General features: G+C 39.1%; 1 protein-coding gene across 1 annotated transcript; it reads left to right on the top strand.

The window, feature by feature from the left end:
* Window positions 1-3924: 3924 nt before the first annotated feature.
* Window positions 3925-27208, top strand: LOC131226103 (uncharacterized). Its single transcript, XM_058221792.1, has 9 exons — window positions 3925-4282; window positions 11305-11366; window positions 13259-13313; window positions 18882-18980; window positions 21236-21322; window positions 21453-21569; window positions 24786-24878; window positions 25489-25519; window positions 26802-27208. Exons 1-9 carry the CDS (start codon window positions 4187-4189, stop codon window positions 26984-26986), a joined length of 825 nt encoding a protein of 274 aa, XP_058077775.1. The 5' UTR covers window positions 3925-4186; the 3' UTR covers window positions 26987-27208.
* Window positions 27209-27632: the final 424 nt, after the last annotated feature.

The following is a 27632-nucleotide window of genomic DNA, read 5'->3' as shown; positions in this document are numbered from 1 at the left end:
TCATATCCAAAGTTTAAGTGGATCACACCATATATGGAAGTGGAGACACTGATTTTCACCGGTAAAACATTCGTTAGGGCCCACCATAACATTATTTTCAATCCAATCTTTTTATAAGGTCACATAGAGATGGATTAAGATTAAAAAAGAGTAAAAAACGAAAAAGTTCATATTGATCCAAAGCTTCTGTGACCCTGTAAGGGTTTCAATGGTATGCGTTCAATTTCATGCTGCTTTCTGCAGAGTTGTATATTTGATTTTTGGATGTCTTTTTTTTTTTGCCTTAAGCCTGAAGATGAGCTCCCCAAATGGAAAAATGGTTGGAATATTACACATATTTTATGATGGGACCCACGGAACTTGGTGACGTCAACACAAATAGGTGGTGTGTGGTACACCAGCCACTTTGCTTACGTTGCCGTGACAGTAGGGCTTGCCCAAATGTATATTTTGTATATCCACGCAGTCCATCACTTTTTCCAAAATCAATTTTTTAAAGACCAAAGTAGATCTAAATCTCAGTAGACCACACCATATGAAACATTGGTCATTGAACTCTCACAATTAAAAACTTCCCATGGCATATGGTATCGTTTATTTCCATACCAACCTCGGTGAATCCATTCTAACACATTGACAATGTGACACACTAATTTGATGAAAGGAAAACACAAATATCAGCTTGAACCAAAACCTTTGTGGCCGTAGGAAGTTTTTAACCGTGGTGGCTCATTCCCCGCGTGGTCCACTAGATATTTTTATCTACTTCGGTTTTGATATGGTTATATAAAATGGTCTAAAAAGACAGATGGATGAGTGGATATACACCACATACATCAAGTTGGCTCCTAGTCAAGGAAATGGATGCTGTCTGGCAGCTCGCTGGTGTAAAAGCTATGTAGCCCTATCATGATGTATATGTTTTATTTACATTCATTTATATTGATAGATCATTTTATATCATGCTCTAAAAATGAGGCATATCTAAATTTTAATCGGACCACACCACATAAAAACAATGGTGATTGAACATCCATCATTAAAAACTTTCGAAGCCTACTGTAATGTTTATTTGTCATCTAACCTGCTGAGAAGGTCACACACACCAGGATGAAGGGAAAAAAAATAATGTCAGCTTGATCCAAAACTTTTGTGGCCCAAAAAGTTCTCAACTGTAAGCATTCGATCCTCACTTATTTACCGTGGTGTGGTTTGTTGATGTAAAAATCTGGATAAACTATACAAGGTATACTAGTTATACAAGGTATGTGAGCTGTCTAACAAAGGAAACCCTGGCGCAAGCAGGAGACCCTCCGATGCCTAACTCAGGCTAGGAAAACAGGGTCTAAGTGGTGTAGAGTAGAGTGAGGGTGCGAGATGTTACGTACCTGTATCAGTAGAAGTGGCCCATATTTATATATGAGGATTGTAATGAATATGTCAAATAATTTCGGCACGGTCATCACCACTACATGAGGGCTCCGCGCTCGCAGTCGTCGGCGGTTACTCGAAGTTCATGCTACGAGCATTACTCCAGTCATGCATTACTGCTTTCGCTGAGTAGAGAAGCTCGGCTCGAAGGAACACTGGATGGACAGGTGATGCTTTCTTGCATTCCGAGTCGACATAAGCGAGTCGGACGTGTTGTTGTAGCCCCGAGACTCGACTCGTAGGATGTGCGATGACTCATTCCGAGTCTTGGATTGGTGTCATAACTCTGTAAGAGTCCTCGGGTCGGATACTCACTTCGGGTCAGAGATTTATCAGTCCAGGACCTTGCTCTTCGGTGCCAAACTTGACCTTAATGCGGCTGGTCCGGATTTACCCATAACATAACATGGTCTACATGAAATTTGGATCTTCCTAAATTTTGATATCATGCTCTAAAACGAGATGAAAATATAAATGGATGGAGCAGATTTTATATATATATATATATATACACACACACACACCATGGTAGGCCCACGCAACTTTGACACCAGTTAGCTAAGTGCGGTGTTGGGTCACTAGCCAAACCGCGTCCCGAGGAAACACAGTTCCCGAGTAACACCTTATCCGCCCCCGTGAATTGGTTAGCCGTGCAAGCGACGATAATGGAGACTGAATCCTGCCGTCGCACAATATATCCGTACTCGACCCAAGCTTCGCACAATATACACGGCTTTTCAGTTTTGAAGAGCGGGGGCCATGGTTCCGTAATCCAGACCATTGATCAACTGAATCCTACCGTCGATAGAAGTTTCCTCGAAAATCTCTTCATCATACAATAACAACTTTTGAATCTGTAGTCTACAAATAGACGGTTAAGAAGAGAAAACATCATATCCCCACATCAATGGTTGATGATGGAATCTCTAAATCCAGGATTGCTTTGTATACTCAATCCACCCTTGCAAGAAACAAACCAATGGTCTGGATTTCTGTATCATGGGCCCCACTTCTCAGCACTGATATCCGAACATTCCACAACGTACTCGGCTTCTCGATTCTTAATCCAGACTGTCTATATACTGCATCCCTTCGATGGACCACTCTCCAAAAATTTCCCAGATTAAAATATTCTAATTCTAACTCATCTCAGGCCTTTAGTTTCAGTTGAATATGGACGGTTAATTCAAGCCTAAACTCGAATGGCTCCAATTTTCTTAAAGAAAGGTGGTCCACCGTCACGAAACAGACGGGCGGTTCAGATACACTCGCTCTCTACCGAAAGCTAGGGAAGCACGGCTTCGGTTAGTCGCCGCATCCAATGAGGTCGGTGGGATGGTGGAGCGCACCTTGATGTTATCCCTTATATCTACACCTTCCATCTGTTTCACCAGTTTATTTTAGTGCATGAGATAAAAAGTTAAGCAGACCCAAATCTCCGGTGGACCCCACCACACTAAACAGTGGTGATTGACCGTTAAAAACTTCCTGTGAGCCACAAAAGTTTTGGATCTTATAAATTGGATGACAGATAAACATTCTGGTGACCCCTTAAGAAGTTTTTAACGGTGGTTGTTAAATCACTACTGTTTATGTGGTGTGGTCCACCTGACATTTGGATCTACTTTTATTTTTGGGTTCATGTCATGAAATCAGGTGGCAAAACGAATGACCTGTGCGGATAGAAGACACATACGTCATGGTTGGCTCCACAGGGATCAGGGGATCCGATGGATGTGTGCTGATTTTTGGGTTCATCTTCTTAACCGTTTGGACGGTTAAAAATAAAAGAAATATCAGATGGCCTTATTTCAGACAATATCCAACCAGTGGGTTTTATAATTTATTCAGGTTAATTTGAGTTAATATATGCCACGTGTATGCATTTCTTAGTGCTTGTGTATTAAGTGTCGTACACATCTAGAGTACTGAGTACCTAATAACAACTCTCTATTAAATTATTATCATTGGACGGGGATTGCCTGTGCCCCAGTCACTGAAATATTCCTATGCCCCCTGTTGTCTGAAGCTTTGTCGCCCCCACATATTTCTGTGTTAAATCCATTCCGTCCATCAGTTTTTCAAGACAACAATAGGGCAGGAAGCTAAAAATCTTTAAGATCCAGAACTCACATTAGACACATCAAACGAAACAGTGGGAACGGAAACTTCCACCGTTGAAACCTTCCTGGAGCTGACCATGATGTTTATATTCCATCCAAACCGTTCATAGGGTTATTACCACCCACATAAACTGTATTTACAAATATCACCCTGATACAAAACTTCCGTCGACCCCACAAAACTTCCATTGGTGGACGTTCAATTCCCCGCTTTTTCGTATGGTATGGCCCACATGTTTTGGATCTGACTGATTTTTAGAATCCTGTTCTTCTGTGGCCTTGATAAACATATGGACGGAGTGGATCTGTCACGGGAATCTATGTGGGCCCCACACGGCTTCCACCTTCCATTGTCAAAAAGGGTAGAAGCTGAAGCAGATGAGAGAGAGGGAGTGAGGTGGTGTGGTGAGAGATAAAATAGGGTTTAAATTTCAAAAGAAAAGGATTAATTGTAATAGAAACGATACAGAATTGGCGGGGAGAGGGAAGGAGAGGGGCGAGGACGCCAAAAAAGGGGGGTAAATCTGGCAAACGTAGGAGGGTTAAGAGCGAGATCTTCGTGGAAGCAGGAGGCGATTGGAGGGGAGGAAGACGACGTGGAGGACTGTAGGCCTTGGCGTCGCAGGCTGTCGATGGCGATCACATGGGGTTCCGTCTTCCGGATTTCCCTTCTCCTCCTCCTCGTTGCTGCTATTACCACCGCCTTTGTAACTCTCCCCGTCGAAAAGGTTTTATTTCTTCTTTTCTTTTTTTAGTCTCCAAATTTGAATTTGGATTTTTGGGTCTTGTTGGATGATTGTGGGATTGATGGGTATTTGGGATTTTTTATTTTTTATTTTAAATTGTTTTGTAATTTTTTGGTTTTTTGTTGGATGAAATTGGCTTTTCAAGTGGTTTATTTCATTTATTATTATTATTATTATTATTTTTGTTTGTTTGGTTTTGTGGGTTACTGATTTTTCGCATTTTTTAAAAATCATTTGGGTTTTGTCTGATGAATTTCGATTTTTGGATTTTGTTGGATGATTGTGGAATTGATGGGTTATGTGGAATTTTTGGATTTTTTTTTTTTTTATAAATATTCTTTTGTGATTCTTTTGGGTTTTTGTTGGATGATTATTACTATTATTTGAATTGCTTGATTGGTTTTGAAATTGGATTGATTTCCTGGTAGAATTTTGGATTTGGGATTGATGGGTTATTTGAAGTTAAGGTTTTCTTTTGTGATTGTTTTTGGATTTTTTTTTAATGGATGAATTTGGTGTTTAATTGAGGAAATGAATGGGGCAGTTACCAGTGGTTGCATTATTCTCTCTCTCCCCCTCTCAATTCAAAAGATATATATATATTTTTTTCTTTATGTATTTTAGTGCATGTGATCATTTTTTTTTTTCTTGGGTTGTGACATTGGGTTGATTTGGGGTTGGAATTGTGGGGTTTGGATTGATGGGTTGCTGGAATTTTATTATTATTCTTAAACTCTTTTGGGGGTTTATTGGATGGATTCTTTTATTTAGTATCTGTCTTTTTGAGTTTAAAGTCATTATTCTCTCTCCCCCTCTCAATTCAAAAGATATTTGTTTTCTTTATGTATTTTAGTGCATGTGATCATTTTTTTTTTCCTTGGGTTATGACATTGGGTTGATTTGCGGTTGGAATTGTGGGGTTTGGATTGATGGGTTGCTGGAATTTTATTATTTCTTAAACTCTTTTGGGGGTGTTTAAAGTTATGATCAAATAGGGGAGCGAACAGTGGTTTTGATTCAAAATATTGGGGGGATGGATTGAGATCGTTTGGAATTAATATAAAAAAAAGTTTATTTGGAATTAGAGTTCTGGGGTATAGGAATGATGAGATGCTGGAAGTTTGAGGTCTGGATGGGGGTTAGAACATTATGGATATTGGATGATGCACTTGGCTGCATTTGGTTGCACAAATGAATTGGGGGGGAGGAGGATTGAGATCATTTGGAATTATATATAAAAAAAAAAGATTATTTGGAATTAGAATTCTGGGGTATAGGAATGATGAGATGCTGGAAGTTTGAGGTCTGGATGGGGGTTAGAACATTATGGATATTGGATGATGCACTAGGCTGAATTGATTTATGATCAATGATCATTCATTACAAGAGGAAATGACAAATATTTATGATGTCTCCTACCATTATGAGGAGTTGTTACATTCCTTTCAATTACAAGGAACATGTTTGCAATTATTTTATGCTTTATTTGATTGATAATTGTGATTCAATCCACTTGTGAATCCGTATGCATCCTCACCGAAATGCGAGTTGTTGGTTTGATGGAATGTTTGGATTTTTTCTTTATTTATTATCAGTGGTCAAATTTCATCTTGCATTGGTGGATTATGTATTTATTTATTATGCATTTAGCCTGGTAGTAACACATTAGCTGGTCCGAAGCCCTGATTAAGTAGAGAGGGTCAATATTAAGTAGGCAGCTGGTCCCCGAGCTTTCACCAAGCAATAATGAAAGCCGAACCCAAATAACTATCTCTGAACGAGCTAGGAGAGGCTGTACATTGACCTTAGGTATTTGGACCTTCAGGTAGTTCTATCAGCAGCCCCCCCGCTAGCAGTGTTCAAAATATTGGCATTGTGTTACGTATCGCATCCTTGGGATAGAGATACGTATTGAGTTAGTGCACGGGATATACAGTTTGTATCGGGTAATTTATCGCACTTTTTGGGAAACATGGGGAAACGTTGAGAAAATGGTTGAATTTTTCAATGAAACTTCAGGGATTGTTAAAAAAGACCTTATTAATACACACTTTTTAAATCATAACATCTAAAAAAGAAGTGCACATAATAGGTTTCCTTTGTATAGGGTCCTAAGCTATGCGCTGTTTGACTTAACTAATGCAACTATATTCAAACTAAATGGATAATGTTTAGAGTGTATGTGATGATCATTTCATCGAACGCCCCTAAATACTTCGAAATTAGTCTCAATTGACAGCTGGTACAAGGGAAATTTCAAAAAAAAAAAATATTTTAATAATTTTTTTTTATTAAATTTTACTTAAAAATGATTTTTATTTTCTGAAAATTGACAAGGACTTAACAAATCAGTACATCGGCCCTCATACATGCTTGATTTCATGTTTGGAGTGCAACATTGCAAGCAATTTGGGAGAAATTGGGGAAAATTTGAATTTCGTCCCCAATTTTCCCTAAATTGGATCACCTACACTCAAATTTCAACATTAGAATGTATGTGATGATCATTTCATCAAATACTCCTAAATACTTCGAAATTAGTCTTTATTGATAGTTGGTTGAAGGAACATTTTGGAAAATAACATGGAGAACATGAAGAACCAATGGATGTTGAAATCAAAGCTCCAATTCCATGATTTTTCATGCAAAACATGAAGAACCAATGGATTTTTAACCATTTGACACCGATTTAACATAATTTCAACAAAAAAAAAAAGGATCGTAAATTGAAAATGCTCACCGGATCGAATATGTGGGATAGATCGGCACTACTTGTGTGTTTCGTATCGCACATGTGTGATATAAGATATATCGGCTGATATTGTCGATATTTAAAACATTGCCTGCTACAAGTTGATGACGACGACGATGATTGGTGGATTATTGTTTGGTGATTTCTTTTTTCTGGTTTTGTTTATTTCATTTTAGGCTTGGGTGGTTTGCTGTATTTCTGTTCTCTACCCTTCAAAGATGAGTTGGTTTCGGTGGCCAAATCTTAATTGACAAATACACTATCATTGGAAGAATGAAATCTGATGCTTGCTTTTTTTTCTTTTTTTTTGGTGGTTAACAAACTTACTTCTTCTTTTGGTGGGAAGAAAATGACTTCGTTGGAATGAAATGGTTGAATGTAATTGCCAGGCTAGAAGTACTTAAGAGGAAGCTTGAGCAATCATGGGTAGAACCCTGTTGGCAGCTTGGCATGCATGCCTCCTATGTGATCCCTTGTCATGGCTGGTTCTAGAGCCCGAGTAAAAGAGGGAGGTTGTTGTCTAGGGTTGCAGATGATTGTGAAACTTTTCCCTATCTACAAGTTAAAAGCCAGGTTCAAATTAATGGGAGAGAGGCTGTGGTAGGAGGGATGGAGTTGATCAATTGCGAGGTGGAGTCGGCCTTGGTCTTGGTGACCAGGTGGATCAACAAAATGATTTTATTTATTATCAAGTGAATAATAGAAAAAAATCATTAGAGAACTGCTATTAATTAGTGCTTCTTTTAATGGTCCACTATTAATTAATTCTATAAAACCCGGTGCAAATACAAATGGGGACTATGGGCTGCATCATTCCCTCTTAGATGCGAATAACTCTCCATTATGTTTGACTTTCAGTACATGTTGATCATACCGAACGCCTCTATGTTGTGTTACCATCAGCTTTGATGAGAGCTAAAAATGTAAGCCCAACCATTCAATTGGCATGATCATCAAGGGACACCATGCTTCCTCTGTTTTCACACAACCTGAGATTGTGGCCATGCTTTTGATTTGCTGTTGATCTACGAACACTTTATCTTGATCTTTGTCGTTGGCACACCGTATCAAGACTTTGTCTCTTAATCTGTCTTTCAATTTTCTGTCAATCTGGCCATTGATCCATTTATTGACTTTTTCATCCAGCTGTTGATCTGTTTTCTGATCCATCTGTTGATGCTTTCTTCAGTTTGTTTGCTATCTATCTTGTATTTCTTCTTCTGGGAGCTTCATGGATTGTGTGGTCTTCTTAGGGGATGGCTTCATGATCAACTTGTGATTTCTCTTGGAAGAAATTAGGTGAATGGGTTGGAAGAGGTCTACTGTTAGTTGCAGGAACCTTGAACTGGAGGCTTCACTCCTTTTCTCACTTCATAGTCTTGCTTCCACTCTCTTGCTCACTTACACTTCCACTTCCTTGGCCACTCTTGCACCTAAATCATCTCACTACTTGTGAAACTATGGGTATACTTGACAGTTGTTTCTTTGTGCTATCTTCAGAGAATGAAGTGGCCTCCCCATGCTCTAACAACCAGGTTGCCCATCCCTCATCGTGTGATGACTTTCTTAGTTAATCTGTAGTAATTATGTTGTTTTTCTTTTCCTTGATTGTTTGTTTGGATTGATGCTTTGTTAGATTTGTTTGATAGGAGCATAATTGATGGTTTCGTGAGGTTTCCTTTTGTTGGAAAAAGTGTAGGGATCAAATGCAAAAACAGTAGATAGATCTTTTCCGCATTCCTTTACCTTTTACAAATTTGCTTTTATTTATTTATTATTATTATTTTTTCAGCTGTAAGTTTGATCCAATTAGAGAAAATTATCATATTTTTTTAGCCTCTTTTTTTCGTTTGTAATTGTTTGTAATTCTGGTGTTGGGTAGGTTTCATGATCCTTGGTTTTGGATTTTGATTTCTTCTTTGGTTGTTGCTTTCATTGGTTTAAAGGAGGGTTATTTTTAAGGTTTCAAAATTTCTTTTTATTGATTTAGACTAGATTATTTCAGGGTGTGTTTGGATTCATGGAAAAAAGATTTTGAGGAAAATGGTGCTTTTCCAGAAACACTAATAAAAAACAGTGAGAAATGAGAAGTCATTTCCCTTGATTGTTTTTTAACAATATTTTCTAAAAAAATCTTTCTTCATTTCCAAATTTGTTGTTTGACAAAAAAGAATTTTTCATGAAGAATTTACTTGAAGATGGAAGGTGATACATGTGTGCACTGAAAATGAATTGTGGCACGTGTCACATTGTTCCACGTGACACATTGGCACGTGTGGGACATGGCACGCGTGGGATGCTTGAAGATGGATGGTGGCATGTTGACACATGTGGCGCAAGTGGATTGCTTAAAGATGGATGGTGGCGCATGTGGCGTAATAGCACATGTCATACATTTGCACATGTGGATTGCTTGAAGATGAGGGTGGCACACGTGGCCCATGTTGCACATGTTATGCGTTGGGGCATGTGGCACGTTGATACATTTGACTATTGATGATTGTACATGTGGCACATTGGCACGTGTATGGTGCTTTAAGATGGATTTTGGCACATGTGGGGCACTCAAATGGGCATTTGCACATGTGGGGCAATTGAAGGTGGTCAGTGGCACATGTTGAATATGCTGCATGTTGGCACGTGTCGAATATGCCACACATTGGCACATGTCACACATTTGACATGCTTAAAGATGGATGTCGGCCATGTGGCACATGTGGCTCAATGGCACACGGCATATGTAGGGCATTTGAAGATGAGGAAGGCACATGTTGCACATGGCACATGGGGGTGTGTCACTGATTGAGATGTGGGTCATAAAAAAATGGGCGATGGCACGTGTAGCACATGTGGCATCATGGCATACGTGTGGTGCTTTAAGATGGATGGCAGCACATGTTGCACATGTGGCATAATGGCATATGTGTGGTGCTTTAAGATGGATGGTGAAACATGCTGCAGGTTTTGGCATATTGGCACATGTGGGGTACTTGGAAGATGGATGGTTGCATATGTCGGGCACTTAGAAGATGGGCGGTGGCACACGTGACTACTATGTGGGGGCACTCTACAAAAAATGGGGTCATTTCCCTCCATTTCGTGGAAATTTCAATTCTTAAGTTTGGGCAAGGAAACGAAAAAGGGGACATTTTTCAGGAAATAAGAGGGAAATGTAAACAACATTTCAAAAAAATTTACAAAAACAAACAACAATAGTACCATTTTCATGGAAATGACATTTCCTCAATTTATATTTCTATGAATCCAAACAAGTCCTTGGAGTAACCCTTTGGGATGCAAAATCTCAAATGGATGGCAGGACCTAGGACAAATAGGTTTGTAAATGAGACAGCTCGTGTGATTTCTCAGTTAGATCCTTGTATGCGGTTATCTCTTCCAATTTGCATCAGGGTGGCTGAGATCCTTTGTTTCACATCTGGAACTATAAAGGGCCCCCTCATTTCCTTGCTTTTTGTCTGTTTTGTCCAAAAAAACAAGATTCTTACGATGGACAACCTGGGGAAGAGGAACATGGTCATTTTGAATGGTTGCCCCATGTGCCTAAGGGATGTGGAATTGGTCTGCTGCCTATTCTAACATAGTTCCTATATCCAAGAGATTTTGGTGGAAAGTGTTTTTTGCCTTTTCAAGGATGTTTGGGTCATGTCGCAATCCATGGACATTTTCCTTTAGGCTTGGCATGGTGGGGGAAGAGTGAGTAGATTGAGATCTTCATTGTGGAGACCCTGGGTGGTAGTAGTTTTGTGGACAGTTTGGCTAGAATGCAACACCGGATTTTTCAAGATAAATCTAATCTTCCAGGCATCATCCTCGTCAAAGTTAGAAGAAGTGTGATGGGGTGGGTCCATGTGGCAACAATTATGGGGGATATTAGGGGACTTTTTAAGGGTCTTCTCTTGTTTTATTTTGTTGCCTTTGGGATGACACGACAGTTTGTCATCTTTTGTAACTTGTATGCTTTAGCTTCTTGAATAAAATCGGAATCCTTCAAAAACAAAGTTGAGTAAAGTACTACTGTATTAGCTTTAAATGATTGGTCATAGAAGGTGACTTTTTCTTGGGGTTGCGCTGGCAATGTACTGTAAACCATCATATTCTTGTTGTTCAGATTTCTGAACCTAACTGTAAAAATGGCTGAATAGTTCCTATTTTCACGTAAAGATCATAGGTTTACATATTTATGCCTCCTTGGTCCAAATCCTCATTTGATAAATGGGTTTGCTTGCTGCAGATTTTGAAGGATTTTTTGTTTTGGATTGAGCAGAATCTTGGGCCTTGGGGCCCTCTTGTGCTGTAAGTGTCAAATGATATTTCTTAATTCTAATGCTTGTTGCAACTTCTTTTTAATTCATTGCTGTATATCCAGTGTGCATTTTCTGTTGAGCATGATTTTTTTTAACCTGGTTTCTTTCCTCTTCAGCTACCAATTGATCTCCTTGCGCATTTTCCTCGCCTGCAAGTCTTTGTGCAACTGTATAGTTTCATGTAGTTTGTGTTCACTCATTCATCACAGAGATTTCTGGTTTACTTCAAAGTTGGTTTGACCATATCATTGCCTAAGTTCATGCCGTGCTTTAGGCAGCGTTTGGATGTACAGCCAATTGTGGTTGTCAAGGCTTCCCAAGCATATTTGAAACTATGGCCAAATTGTGGATTGCCACTTTGCTGCCCTTGGACTCAAATCCGCTCCCCTCGTGCTTTGTGCAACTAGCTCCTGGGTTTCTTTGACCAACCAGGACTTGATGAATATCAGCATTTATGGATCTCTGTTGGTTTCAAATATCATTACACTTATGTGCTTAGCAAATGGTCATTGATGCCTTTCTTAGCCTACTCTTGTTGAACTTATGTTTCCATTCCAATTGTTAATTTTCAATACAATTGGTTTTTCTTTGCCATTACAATGCAAAAAAGCCTCGTAGGTGTCCAAATCACTTTCTGCATGGTAGCAGACCGCTCTGAATTCCGTCCCTGGATTTGTTTCCATACCAGAAAAAACCCTTGCTGCTGCTGGCCTTGATTCATTAACTACTTGATCCTGGATATATATATATATATATATATATATATATAAAATTATGAATTGTAAAAAACAATTAAATTGCATCAAATAAAGGCAAATGTATGAAGTGTAACAACACTCCTATGCCCGAAGCATTGAGACATAAATATTGCTGAGCTAGATTCTTCTATGTATAAATCATCCCTCTCACAGAGTCTTCTAGGTATAAATCCTCTCCCTCCACCAGACTAAAGTCACTAAACTATAGTGAAGCCACCCAAGAGATCACAATTTTATCGGCAAAGGTCTTGGATGAATGTTGGCTCTTGTAGCACATGAACTATGAATGCTGAGTTGAACCTTTTAACTGGTGATGAGTTACGGTGGACCTTGAAAATATCTGCGTAACATCCATAGTTGTACATCTCACTTGAAATTTTGAAGGCTAAAATGTTGAAATAAAAGACCTACAAGGTTGATAGTAAACAGAAATGATCATGAAACCCATCCATTGGGCTTTTGGGGTGGCACGGAATGTAACCTGCACAACGTGGGATTCAGTTCTCTTGATTTTTCTGCCCCAAATCGGTTTTGGTTTCTTTTTAGTAAGGAGCTGAAAAGAAACTGATATTGTTTTGCCTAGAGTTCACCCGCTATCCAGTGGGACACCAAACATACCCTTCAATGTTTTCTAGTCTATGCCAAGTTATGAATGCAAGTTGTCAGCTTGTTGTGATTGATATAGCAATGTATTACACGTCTCATAAATTTCCATCAAGAAATCTGTTGTATGTAATGCCTTGTGGTCATATTGAAAATTCCTAGTTTTAGTTTTCCTCCTAGATTCTTTGATTTTTAATATTAATATCATCGCATTTGGTGGATGGAGGTAGTTAAAAAGACTTGATGACCTATAGTCTAACTGAAGGTGTGGCCCTTATAGAGTAATGGGACTCGTTTAGCTGACCCTATTAATTGGGACAAGGCTTAGATGGTGATGATGATCATAGGCGTTTAGGTCGGTTTATGCATGTTTTAATTGTATGCAAATGTGAGGGACCTGCCATTACTACTAGAAAAATTTCAACATTCATTGTGCCACATACTCATATGCTGATACAGGTCAATTATAACAGAAACCGTTGATGCTTGAAATGTTAAATTCTTATTTCAATTTTTGCAGGGCCGTTTCGTACATACCTCTAACAGTTCTGGCCGTTCCAGCTTCTGTACTTTCGGTAAGCATGGAATCCTCCCATTCTATGAGGCAGCCAAACTAATCCATGTTCATCTCTGATGGTGCATTATGCATGAATCTCATCAAACGTGGAAATTTGATATTTTCTTCTAGTTTTTTCACTTCCAGCTCATGAATTGGGTTAGAATTATTCATCAAAAGACAAATTTTTCCTCCTTTTTGAGTTAGAATCTTGAATATGCTTCTTTTACAGCTCACAGCTGCAAGGCACATGTTTCCTTTCTGTCTTTTAATCTTCACCATTCTATTTTCTCAGGAATCATTGTTCATGATTGTGAATCTCAAAATTGGGTTGCTTGTTTTTGCAAATTTATTAACGAATTAGGTGATGTAGGACAATTAACCACTTGCTCTAAAAGCTCGAACTGATAGAGCTTGGAGAATTAATCCCCTTATCTCATAGCCCAGGCTCCACATCCATGGGTTAGGTCCTCGGCCGAACCCTCCTCGTGGGCCCCAAATCATATGGGTTCTGCCCCCTTGTGGGCCCCAAATCACATGGGTTCCGCCCCACACGAGCCACCCACTTCATACGGGCCGCCCACCCCGAGTGTGCCCCCGCATTTCACAGGCCACCCCACTCGAGCCCGGTGTGAAAATGCCCCTACATTATTAGGACTACGAAGTTCACTGCAAATCTATGCAAGAATAAAATTGCTATTGCATGGTAGAGGGTCATTAATAAAATGGTTAGGCTCATATCCAGATTGCAGATGATTCTAGAGCTTTGCGTGCATTAATTTATAAAAAAAGAAGAAGTGGTCAGACTCACATTCTGACAAATATTTCAAAGCATTGCCTGACATAAGCCATTGTACATGTATTCCATTGAGAGAGGAAGTCAAATAGTACCATTTGATTTATCATCCCATGGTCCTTTATTGGCGTTCTCTGGTTAGTTTTCAAACCATTGGTGAGTTCGGCCTATATCAATTTTCCCACATGTGCCATATGGTCTTCCTTGGACTACACCTTTTACAAGATATTGATGATATGTTGTCGATATCTGCTGATATATCATGAGATCTGTGTCATTCCCAATATTGCTTGTAATATTTCCGATGATATTTGCAATATTTCCTGTGACTGATTCATTGATCGCCTATTCATTCACTGCTTTTTTGTTCAAAAGTTATGGGAGCACTTCATTGTTTTCTTTCATGTTTTCTTTCATATCGATTGGGTCATGCCAAAGACAGTTGAAGATCTTTTATGGGCATGGCACGGGGGCGGGGTAGGGAAATCTGAGAAAGCAATATGGAGGCTTCTCATTATGGCAATTCTCTAGTCTATCTGGGGTGATTGAAATAGGCACTATTTTCGGAACAAGGGATCTTCCCTGGCAGGAGTCATTAGAAAAGTTAAGAGCTTGGTTTTGGGTTGGGCATCCCATGTAGGACCCAGAGTTCGATCCTTCATTCTGTAAGGTGGGTTTTTCTTCCTTTTGTTTCTAGTTAAATAAACTAGAAGACTGCTGGAAATTAATTGTACCATCCGTTATTGGATATTTTCTTATCTATTTGTGGCAATTAAGTGTGAGTGGTTAATCTACAACTGTTATGTACACTTTTTTTTTGCCTCAATTTAAGTTCAATCCCTCGCCAATTAAAAAAAAGAGGAGTTCAGTCCCTTTCTTTGCTAGCCACAAGGGTGACAATACGATTACTTAACAAAAATTATGAGTGAAGTAGTAATCCTATAACTTCTTTGGCAGATGCGATCCTATTCGGGATGTATTGCCACCGATATGCCCAATACAGCCATAAAGGCCTTCTTTGTATTTATTTATTTATTTTTCACTTTTTTTTTTGGTTTATAGAGGAAGCTTGAAAATTATTTAGATTAGTTGTAGACCTATTTTGGCAATCAAAACACTAGATTTCAGTGGGATTCGAAGAATCAAAGCGGAATGGATTGTACTGTTTTGGAAAGCAGGGGTAAACAGGGTGTCCCATATCGGTTATGTATCGACCGATACGTAACGGTAACGGTGGGGTCCGTTACGCAATACGGGGTCAAAACGGGCACCCCCCCCCCCCTTCCGATTTTGTGACCGTAACGGCCGTTACGGACCCATAACGACTGTTACGGGCCCAAAGGAAATAGGGAAAACAAAAAAAAAAACACATACCTTTTTTTTTTTTTTTCTTTTCTTTCGTTCTTCTTCTTCTCCTTCTTCTCGGGCTGCGGCTGCGGCCCCCCCTCTCGTTTTCTCCTTCTTCTCCTTCTCCTTCTTCTCGGGCTGCGGCTGCGGCCCCCCCTCTCGTTTTCTCCTTCTTCTTCTTCTTCTTCTTCTTCTCGCATTGCGGCTGCAGCTCTTATTTTCCCCTTCTCTCTCATTTTCTCTTTCTTTCCCTCTCGTTTTCTTCTTCTCTCTCCATTTCCCTTTCTTTCCCTCTCATTTTTTCTTTTTCCCCCTCATTTCTCTCTCCCTCTCTCTCGGTCTTGGTCGGGAAAAGAAGGGAAGCGGATTGGCTAGTGTACCACACACCAGCTATATCGCTGCTGTAGGTACGTGTCGTGCGAAGTCGAGCACTGACGCTCCTCGAGCTCCGAGTTGTACAAACGGTTTAAAGGAAATCAAAGTTACATGGGCCCCACAGTGATGTATTTATAATATCTACATCGTTCATCTATTTTTAGAGTTCATTTTAGAACATTAACCAAAAAATGAATCATATCCAAATATCATCTGGACCACACCATAAATAGTTGCGGAGATAATGATTTTCACCGTTAAACAATTTGTCGGGCCCACCATAACGTTTATTTTACATCCAATTTGTTCATAAGGTCAAAAATACCTAAATGAAGAGGGAATTTTTTTTTCTTCATATTGATCCAAAACTTCTGTGATCCCAAAAAGGGTTTCAATGGTAGACGTTCAATCCCCCATTGCTTTTTGCAGTGTGGTCCACTTGATAATTAGATCTGTATTATTTTTCGTGTCAAGCCTTAAGACGAGCTCGTCAAATGAATGGACGGTTTAGATATAACACATACCTCATGATCAGACCCACAAGACTTGCTGACGTCAACGACATCAAGTGAATGGACTACGTACGCGGCACGCTTTTATCGGACGGGTTAATAAAAGTACACGTGCCACATGGGCCCCACTATGATGTATGTATTTTATCCATGCCGTCCATCCATTTTGCCACATCATTTTAGTTCATGATCCAAAAAATTAGTAAGATTCAAATCTCAGGTGGACCACAGCATAGGAAACAGTGGTTATAGAATGCTCACCATTAAAAATTTCTTAGGGTCCACTGTAATGTTTATTTTCCATCTAACTTGTTAATTGGGTCACACTAGTGGTTCTCTTGAGATCTGGATTTACCTTTTTTTATTTTTTCCAATTGTTTTTTGAAATAAGACCATTTGATATTTTTCATTTTTCACTGTCGAATAAATGTCCACCTGAGCTTTGGATCTGCCTCATTTTTGGGCTCATGCCCTAAAATTATTTGGCAAAATGGATGGACGGTGTGGATATAACACATTCATCATGGGTGGGGCCCAAAAAACTTTGACACTCGTGTGCTACACTCCACAATCCAAGTCCCGCGTAATTCGGGCCCTTAAAAAATTGTACACGAGACATGTATTAACTTAAAATTTACCAATTAAATTATGGACTATAATTGCTAACTCACAATGCTAAAATCAAATTGTTTGAATAGTTTTAATTGTTAATTTGTGGACGCTTATTTTTTAAAATAGGGCCTTTTGATTTTTTTAATGATTCACTATCCAATAAATGTCCACCAATTCATAAGTGAGATAATGCCAATAAATTGCATGAATTTGAGGTTGATTTGGGGCATGTATTGGTCCTCTAAGTCAGCCCCAAATTGGCAACGACATATACCTAAATTTAATTTCATTTTTTAAAAAAACTATTGGGAGAAATGATATCAAATTGTTGAGTATATAAATTAGATATTTAGAAAATTAAATATATGAATTTTGTAGTCAAATTTAGGTTATCTGGTTCATAAATTCATCAGACAATTCGATACAACTTCTCACCAAAGAGTGGACCGTTACACCACCATAAACATGTTCCAATTTATAAATGAATGCATATTTGGAATGCTTAGAATATTTTGGATTTAATCCATATTTTTTCATATTTTTTTGGCAAAATAAAAATAAAAATTGCACCGTTACGGGCTGTTACACCCCCGTATCGCCGTTACACCCCCGTATCCGTATCGGTATCGAAGGGCATTGTTACGCCAACCGATACCGATACGGGATACCTTGGGGGTAAATCATTAATTTCTTTTCCATTTTTCCATTTTTTTAATTTTTTAATTTTTTTTAATGTTGCGTTTTAATATAATGTGCCACAATCTATCGAATCTTGCTTGATTTTGTAGATGGTGTGCTAACTGAGTAATTAATTCAAAAGTCATATACAACTAAAAAAAAACATAGAAATGACACGGGTGAGACAAAGATGGACCTTTTCTGGATGAGTTGGTTGGGAGACTCATGATGTGGAAAGGATCTTAGAGAAGGATCGAGGATTCTTTCTGTTTTTTTTTTAATTTCTTGGGAGTCCTATCATTGAGGACTAGTTGTTATGTCTTGTGCTAATGTCAAAACATTGGAGGGTTTGCTGTAATTCTTCAAGAATCTTTACCTATTTCTGGGTGAAATATATCATTTGCCCATATGTTTATAGAGAAGCTGATGAAATGGGTGATCGTAGCCAAAGAGGGTGTGTTTGACGAATGTTTGCATCAAGAACCCATTTCCTCTTCTCCGATGTTCTTTCTTTCTTAGCTTTTTGAATTAAACTTTATTTCCTTCCAAAAAAGGATGTTTCAATATTCTTTACAAACATATACATAGGCCAACAAGTGCACAAAATACATAACTATGTGCAAGAATGGAAATAATCTGTAATGTAAAACAGGTGTTGTTGCTCTCAACTGGTTGCCCCTGTATTCTAGGTAAAAAAGTTTCCACTTGATAGTCAATAATTGAGGATGATTTTTTTTTTAGTTCCTTGATAAACTGTTACTTCTCAAAATAAAAAAGGGAAAAGATGGGTTGTGGTTAACCATATAACAATGCATGTTATTTGACAATGCTGTCAAGAGAAACATTCACGTCATGCACCAGTGACATGGTCAAAGTTTTCGTTGGTGGCACTAAGACATGCTTCCTGTAAATCCAACCTAATTTTGCATGTATTAAGACTGCAACAGTAACCCCACAAATAGGCTTAGATGAGTTCTGAAAGTCCTTGAATCCTTATAGAAGCAGTCGCATGGTCCATGACCTCATACTGAAGTCTCAGGTGTTTCTCTTGCATCTGAAGCATATTTACTCTAATGATTTCAATTAATTGCAAGTTGCATCTCCAGAGCTATATTTATTTTTTGTTTCTAGTCCACACTTTTTATGCTTGTGCCGTTGTATCCAATTAGTGTTGGCAGAGATACTCAACCGGCATGAACTTGTTTTTACTTCCCTCCATTTATTTGTTAAGCAGAACCTTATGCAGTATCTGTTGTTCATTTTCCAGCTTGGAGGTGGTTACCTGTTCGGGTTGCCCATTGGTTTTGTTGCTGATTCTATTGGTGCTACTATTGGTGCAACAGCTGCATTCTTGCTTGGTAGAACAGTAAGTTTCTAATACACGTGGACTTTTATTTGCAATTCTTCAAAGTCTCTGTACTAAACTACATTATCATTGCAAGAGGATCTCTCTCCTTTTTCTGTGTAGACACGTGAGATGTTATCTGCTAATCAGTTTTCGCAAGGATCTAGGAAAATTTTCTCTTCCTGAATGTTAGTTTCTTTGTTTTCTAAATGCAACTTTTCTTTTTCATTTTTGCATTCCTCTCCACATCTTTTTTTCTGGCATAAAAATCCGAGCTGGTATCTAACCTTCTCTTGTATGGGATTTTTATGGTTACTTAACAAACAGTATCTATTTTAATATGAACACTTTGATTACGTAATTGAATCTCTTGCATGACCTGGTCCATCACGTCTACCTTACATTTGACATCCAGCCTTTCATCAATGGACACAAAGACACCAGGATGCTTGACTGATCTCTGTGCTCTTATTGGTCAGTAAGTGTTCTTCCCAAATCTCAGTTGCAGCAACCTTTGACTGGGAGTGCAGCTCCTGCTTCTCCACAGTACTTGTGCCCCTGCTCTTGCTTCCTCAGGATTGACACTTGCAAACATTTTTAAACAGATGCTTCCCTGCTCCTGCCCCCAAATCCACTCCCACTTCCCCTTACGCTTTGCAACTTATTTCCGCTCTCCATTCATATGGCATAAATAATACTGGTAGGGGTGGCATTGGGTTGGGTTTGGATGACCTGTTTGCTAAGTGAGTTGAGAATCCAGGTCGGGGCCCAACCTGTGACCTGTGATTTGGTGACTATGCCCTGACTCATGAGCAGATTCCTGAGCACAAGCCCAGCCTGACCTGACCAGCTTGTAAAAGAAATTGCATTTACCCGTCACGGGTTTGGGCGAACAGCTTCGGCCATGGGTTTGCTCCCCACAGATACGAGTTTGATTCCCCTCCCTGTGGATTACCCGAGGCACATGGTTGGCGGGTGATTGCGTGCATCCGCAGGGAATAGTCTCGCCTTAAAGGGGCGAGGACACCTTGTCATCATTAAAAAACAAAAAAAAAAAAACAAAAGAAGAAAGAAAAAAGAAAAAGAAATTGCATTTGGATGACTTGAACTCTATTAGCTTTGCAAGTTTCTATTCCTCTACCGCCAAAGCAAGCATAAAATTGTTGAGCACTACCTATTGAATATAATAATGTATATGGGTGGATTTGATCAGTGCCAAGCTCAACTTGATCCCTAACTGATTTGCTTAATTGTGCCACTTTTTCTGATCTGAGCCCGAGCGGAACCTGATAGACTCAACCCAAAGCCATCTTTTATGTGGCTGGAGTTGGTCGGCTTGTCAGTCAACGCATTCCTGGCCCTGAATACTTGTCTGTTTAGGAGACTTTGATCCTCAGGTTGTTATTTGGATGACACTTTGATTGGGCACTCATTGCTAGCGGTATAAGTTGCTGGAGGCCTAAATAAGCCGCTTAATATCAATATTTACAATATATGAACCTTGGCACTTGGCATTCTACAGGCTAACATGATCCGGGTAGGGAAAGAGGAGACCCAACTAGATGTCTACTTTAAGAAGGAAAAAGATAAAAAAATCTAGATGCCCTGATGATTGGTTAATGATATTATTTTTGTTGGCTATTTCTCACAGAATTTCCCTGAATACAGGTGTGTTAATCTTGAAGAAGTGGGAGTTGCTGTCCCATGCATGGAAAATGTTTCGTTACTCTCATCTAGTTCCTTTTTTTATTTTTTAAATTGAGAGGAATTTTATGACCCTTGACCTGATGATATGCACCACATAGTTTTTGTTTTTTATTAACTGCAGTGATCCAAACCATTGGTCTGTTGGGCCCCTCAGTAGATGGATAATGCCCCCAAATTTCACAAATTGGACGATCCTAGCCACCAATCTTGGGTCTTTTCTCAGTGGAACTTGGATTGTTGCTGACCTTCTATTTTCACACCACAAATGAAAAGGCTAGGATTTTCCAGTATATTATTTGCATTTGAAACACTTGTTTCTACATTTGCATCATCACTGTCATTCTTACAGCTTTTCTTGTCCATGATGAGTGTAGGTGCATTCATTTTTACTAGGTCCTTGGGCTGGTGGAACTGATCAGCTTTGTGGTTGATACTTGATAGAAAATAAACATTTTTATTCGGAGATTCTTGACGATAATAGATGCACTTCAATCAGCATCAATTACTAATTCATTGGAGTTGTATGAAGGCAATAAAAGGATCTTCCATATTCTGTTACTCTTATGCAGATTGGTAGGCCATATGTTATTTCAAAGTTGAAGGATTATCCGCAGTTTCAGGCAGTTGCTATTGCAATTCAGAGATCTGGATTTAAGGTTCGAATGCCTTACATTAACTCCCCACTGAAATTCTTTACATTGCCGCAATTGTTTGTACTTGATTGGCCTCTTCAAGATACTTGATTCTTAGAGTGGCACCATTGTGATTCCTTTCCTCGTTTTGTAGATTGTACTGCTGCTTCGACTGGTTCCATTGCTTCCTTTTAACATGTTGAATTACCTCCTGTCCGTGACTCCTGTTGGCATAGGAGAATACATGATGGCTTCCTGGCTGGGAATGATGGTATGCTTTCCACTTGAGCTACAGACTTTCATGTGGCCATCTTGGCCTGGTTGGATGTGCTAAGTAACCATTCAATATAATGACTATAACACCCTTGTTTGCCATTTTGTTGGAAGCTTCCACAAAACGCACATAACTCTTTGTTATAGGATTTGCCCAACTGGCTTCACACCACATTTGCAAAGTATTTGATGCAGGACATGAAAATTAAATATGATATGCAAGATCTCAGGCTTTAGATTATACTAATTCAGAAACAATCACATAAAATTCCACAACCCACACAAAAGTTCAAACATTCAAGCAAGGGGAATCTGTGCGGGTCCAGGCTTACACAGGCTAGGACTGGATTAGTAAAATTATGGACCAAATGATACTCAAAGGGAAGTAAAAAATCATCCACACATGCACAACAATCAGTCCCTAATCCAAGGGATTCATCAATTCCAATTCAGAGAACCCTAGGGTAAGAAAATGGGCAAATAAATTGAAAGTAATGCAATATAGGGTTAGAGTTAGGGAGAATAGGTATGAGATGAGTAAAATAGGCGGATATATGAACCTGCAGTTAGTCCCCGCGCGCGGACAGCGGGCTGGGCCTATCGCACGTGCGCAGGGGTCTGGCCGCACATGCAAGGGGCGCCGAATGCGGAAAGCACCTCCTTGGCTCTGGTCGGCCAGGGGAGAGCTTCAAAACCCCCAAGTTTCGTGTCGATCGGATGCGCGGTCTGTGTGTGATGTTCCTCCGAAGTTTCAGCCCTCCTGCAGGGCCAGAATTTGGAATTCTGCTGTAAAGAAGAAAACTGTTGCAATAAAGGACAGATTTGAAGCGCGAATGGTGGTAGGAGATGAGAAATAGATGGTAGAGGATGGGGGCGAATCGGGATCGATGTGGCTTCGCACCACGGTAGTTAGCCCTTCGATGAAGGGAGGGCTTCGCACCCAATTGGATTTCCACAACTAGAGAACTCAGAAGAGTAGAAAAACACAATTTTTATAAAGCTTCAATGAGAAAAGAAAAACCTACAAGGGGTGCCTATTTATAGAAAACCCTATACCCCAAAACTCGTGCTATGTGTGCAACCTATTACTTGGCGATGAAGTAAACAAAAATAAAAACTAATCAAAGAAATCTAAACCGTCCATGATACTCTAAATAACATTAATAAGCAAAACCTAAAATATGAGATTAATCAGATTAGTGGGCCATAATCATGAGATTCCATGATGGGCTTTACTTGACTATCGAACCCATTCCAACGAACCGAAATTCCGTCTTCTAGCTAGGAGGCCCTCCTTGGACGTCGTCATCAATCCAGATCGACGGTGGGGCCCTCTTTCTCCTTGCGTACGTGCGTAGGAGGGGCGGCGTGCGTGTGCGTGTGCGCGTGATGTCCCCATCAGTATTTATTATTTATTCCTTAGGAGCTTCCATTCGAACTGGCCCTAATTTCATGCCTCTAAAAAAATTAATGCAATTTGAATTTCTTGTTTGAGGTCTCAGGTTCTTAAAAAAAAAAAAAGCAGAACTTATTTACAGCTTAAGTTATTCATCAATTTAGAAACATTATAGCTGCATCCTTGAAAAAGAGAAGAAACTACTTGAAAATTCTAATTGCTAGGAATTGATTATACTCAATGCATAAATCTATTAGAGAGTTGGAGCCAATGATCTGCTATTGAATAATAATGTGTGGAGTTACATTTCTTTCTGTTTACTGTGCAAAAAAGAAAATGTTACATTTTCCCATCTGATTCAAGATATGCCTTCATACTGATATTGCACATGTTTCTACTGATTGTAAAACTTTTCCAAATCTACTTTTTAAAAGTGGCCCAAATTGCTAAGCAAGGCTAAGGTGATGATGATAATTTGATTCTCGGCCTGAGGACATCTTAAATATCCTCAGGTTTTCAGTTTGTACAAGTGGGGCCATGGTTTGGTGATCCAGATCATTTTTTGACTATAGGCCCTACCATCTATGGCCCATGCTCCCCATGGTTCACCAATCTATGGATCATTTTTCTACTAGGCCCCACCACGGATGCCCCATGAACCCCATGGCTCACTGGTCTATAGATCATTTTCTACCAGGCCTCACCATGGATTGGCCCATGCCCAAAAGTGGCCTAGATCATAAGATCCTTGCCACCAATTTGGACATTTTTCCATATGAATGAAGACCTTTTCCATATTTTTCTTTCTTCACTGCCTATTTTCAGGCCACAAATTGAAAGGTCAGGATTGTTCAATTGTGGAGATTTTTTTGAACATGGTCCATATAAGGTGGGTCCACCTGTTAAACATTGGGCATGCAAATTCTGTAAAAGATATCGAAGCATGATTCCTAAAGCCGACCGTGAAAAGCTGGGACCATGATGATGGTGGCTGTCAAAGGTTGGTCCCAACAGGCAAATGGTCAGATTCCCTGAACCATTGTCACCTACCTTGGATCAAGCATCATATTATTCCTTGAAAACTATAGCAGGCAGATTTAAGTTTCTCAGCCAATGTTTGCTAACGTCCCCAAACCTTTTAAATGGCACATAGGGTGACCTATTGTCAATCCAAATCATTCATTCATTCATAAAACAAGGAGCAAGTCATGGTGCAAAACTCATGGCAATTGTTGATCCTAAGCTTCCGATCGATAGCATGAAAATTAACAGTCATGATTGACCGGATGAACAAAATAGATCCAATTGTCATCTTGAAACATCTAGTAGATAGATCCCACTTTGTATTTCTTAGAATTCTATAGTAATCTTTTGATTTGATGATTCTAACCATGTTTATAGCTTGTAACAATGGACAGTTTAACAAATTGGCCCCATTTAAAGGGTTAGGATCATCCGATCAGCATGATTCTTGCATCTTGGCTTGCTCCTAGTTGTATGAATGAATGAATGGTTCATGACGATGATAGGTTACTCCATGTGGCATTTAAACAGTTTTGGGACGTTGCTAATTTCCTCGGGGGGGGGGGGGGGCTGCGGCGGGCACCATGATGTGTATGTGAAATCCACTCCAACCATCAGATGGTTCATTGCATGTTAGGCCCTGGCCCCACTCCAACCGAAAAACAGTTGCTTACCATTTGTTACACCAAGCCATGCATTATGTATACATTGTCTGCCTGTGTTATTGATTTATTTCTAGGTTATTCTTCTATCTCCAATCAAGTTCTGATATACCTTGTTGCCTTCCTGTTACAGCCAATAACTCTTGCACTTGTATACATTGGAACAACTCTAAAGGATCTTTCTGACGTGACACATGGATGGGGTGAGGTTTCAACAACTCGTTGGGTAAGTCATTCTCTTTTACAGATTTAATCAGCATAGTTTTAAATATCTGATACGATATGGCCATATTGTATCTGTATTGGTCTCCTCCGGCCACGATATGGGTGGCTGATATGTGCCCAAACCGGCCAGTAGGGGCTCCGATACTGATATTTAAGACCATCTTAATCAGGAATTGGATTAATGGGTGACCAACCATGTTTTTTAATGAAATCACTTAATTGCTGATCATACCTATTACTATCTTATATTTTGAATTTTCAACGAAGGAATTTTGGGTGTTGTTCCTTAAACATGCGGTAACTTTCCAAGTTTTCTCGTCTTAGAATTGTTGATGCTGTTGTGCATCTAAACTTGTAATAGATGCTCATATTCACCTCCATCAGAGAAGCTTCTCTTCGATTCATACTCTATTTTTTCACACTTGTGTCTTGTTAGGTTCTCTGGGAAGCATACGTTACAGGGCTCTTAAAGTTTAGAGCTATTACATACTGTCACTTCTTTTTGCAACTCAGCATATGACATGATCATCCCAAAGAATCAACTCCTTTTGGAGTGCTGAAGCACCTGCTCTTTGTTATGTTTTATTCTAACATTTGCATCATGGGTGCAGGTACTTATCATACTGGGACTTGTGGTATCTGGTAAGTCATGATACAAACAGTTCTCTCTCTTTTTGCTTATGTCACATCATGATATGCTTTTCGTGGGTGTGAAATCCCACAACTTGCAGATTAAAGGTTGATCCCAAGTTTTGGTGGGTCACCTACCTTCCACAAAATTATGACGTTGGGAAATTTTACTTAAACCAAACAGAGAAGAAAGAGTGGTTTCTGTTGATTTATTTTCTTCTTCAAAGAAAAAAAAAACATCTGTTGTTGTACTCGGCCACGTTTGACCATTCAACAACCTAGAACTCCAAGATGAGGAAAAGCTAATAATAGGCACTTGAACAACATAGAGGTTTGATATGACAAAACACTAAAAGGCTTGAAAAAAGTGCGTAATACACAAACAAAATCAAATGAATAGCTATATATGACTTTCTGAGTGAAGTAGATGGAAGATGCCCAATCATATTCACCCCTGATATCAATACTAACAAAGAACTACTTGGAACTCCTAATGAGGTTTTACAGAAACTAAAACTTGAAGATTCTATTGTACTCTATATATGTAGCGTACCATGAAAGCCTGAGAAATACAACATTTACCATTTAGCTTTTGAACTTCCAATTCAAGATATAAAATTCAAATTTCAGCCCGGGACATAATGAGGGGAGTCGGACTTCCTACCATCTTTTGTTAAGGTCCAGCTCCCAGTGTTGTCAGCCAACAGCTTCATGATTGCAATTCTTATAACCAGCAACTAACTAAACATGGTTTTCTTTTCTTCGTTCTTCTTCTTCTTCTTTCGGTAAGATAAATAGGCAAGCATTCTCTAATTAACTTCAAATTTCAAAAATTTTGGTTTCCTTTTGTTCTGTCTGAAGGGTAAGGTTTGTAGTTTTGTTTAACCAACCTAATTGATTAGCATGCTCTTAAGTTGCACAAACCTTCTTGTAGCATAACCGCTCCTGCTCCAGATCGCACTTCAGATGCAGACTCCCACTCCTGCATCTTAGCTAGTTGCTAACAATTTGAAACAGTTGCCTCTTACACGTGAATCTATTGCCACTTCCCTCAATGCTTTCTGTAACTATAGTATGCCCAATCTATGCTAAATTTCCTGACTATGCACTTCGTTGAAAACTTCAGAGATATTTAGAACATTAATGACCAAAATGTCCTCACATGCTCAGACCCAATAATAAAATATAAATTTAAATCGGTAATATTGCACCAACCATACTTTTTGAAAAATTCCAAGTTAATTACGAAAATTCAATTAAAAACTGACATTTCTTTTTCCCCCCTTTTCTGTAGTGGTTTTGATGGTGTGTGTTACTAAAGTTGCAAAGACTGCTTTGGACAAGGCATTGGCTGAAAATGGGGAGGTCGAAGGCATCTTGGCCTCGCCTCAGCTACACACCACAGCAGACCCTCCATCAGATCTTCGCGAACCTCTCATAATCAAGATCGACTCGTCGGCTAACAGTCATGAAAGCTAAACCTCTCCTTCCATGTACATTCTTTCTAATCTTGTTGCTTGATTCCTATATATTGTCCCGTAGGCATTGGCATGTACTAGGTATTCCACCTTCTTGGTCGTTGATTTCTATCTTCACTTTACATCACTGTTGGTACACATCTGTAATTTTTTAGAGAAGGAATGGATGATTTTTTTAGAGGAAAAGAATGTGCGTTGAAATGTGATGCTGTTTTGACATGCAGCTTAATCTTGATATGAGTATGGTGAGAGGGGTGTAAAGTGTAAAGCAAAACGCCCTCTGGCAAAAGGGGGTAAAAGCACTGTAAATGGAGACATAACTTTCAAGTAAAATGGATAGAATTCTATATTAATGTAATAATGTATATAGGTAACTTTTAGCGCCCTTTTGGATACCACCAAATAAGTTATAAGTGACTTATTTCAGATAAAGTTTGGTTTATGATTAGTTATAAGTAACTTTTTTACTTAAAAGTACATAATCACTTCAAATAATTTATGTATATAGGTAACTTTTAGGGCCCATTTGGATACCACTGAATAAGTTACTTTTTCTACTTACAGCAGTAGATAAGTGACTTATTTCAGATAAGCAAGTTTGGTTTATGATTCGTTATAACTTTTTTTTAAAAAAAAAAACTTAAAAG

The sequence above is a fragment of the Magnolia sinica genome, chromosome 14 (genome assembly GCF_029962835.1).
Source record: "Magnolia sinica isolate HGM2019 chromosome 14, MsV1, whole genome shotgun sequence".
Taxonomy (NCBI): Eukaryota; Viridiplantae; Streptophyta; class Magnoliopsida; order Magnoliales; family Magnoliaceae; genus Magnolia; species Magnolia sinica.
Note: the sequence above shows the minus strand (reverse complement) of the source record. Positions and strands in the feature narration are given on the sequence as shown.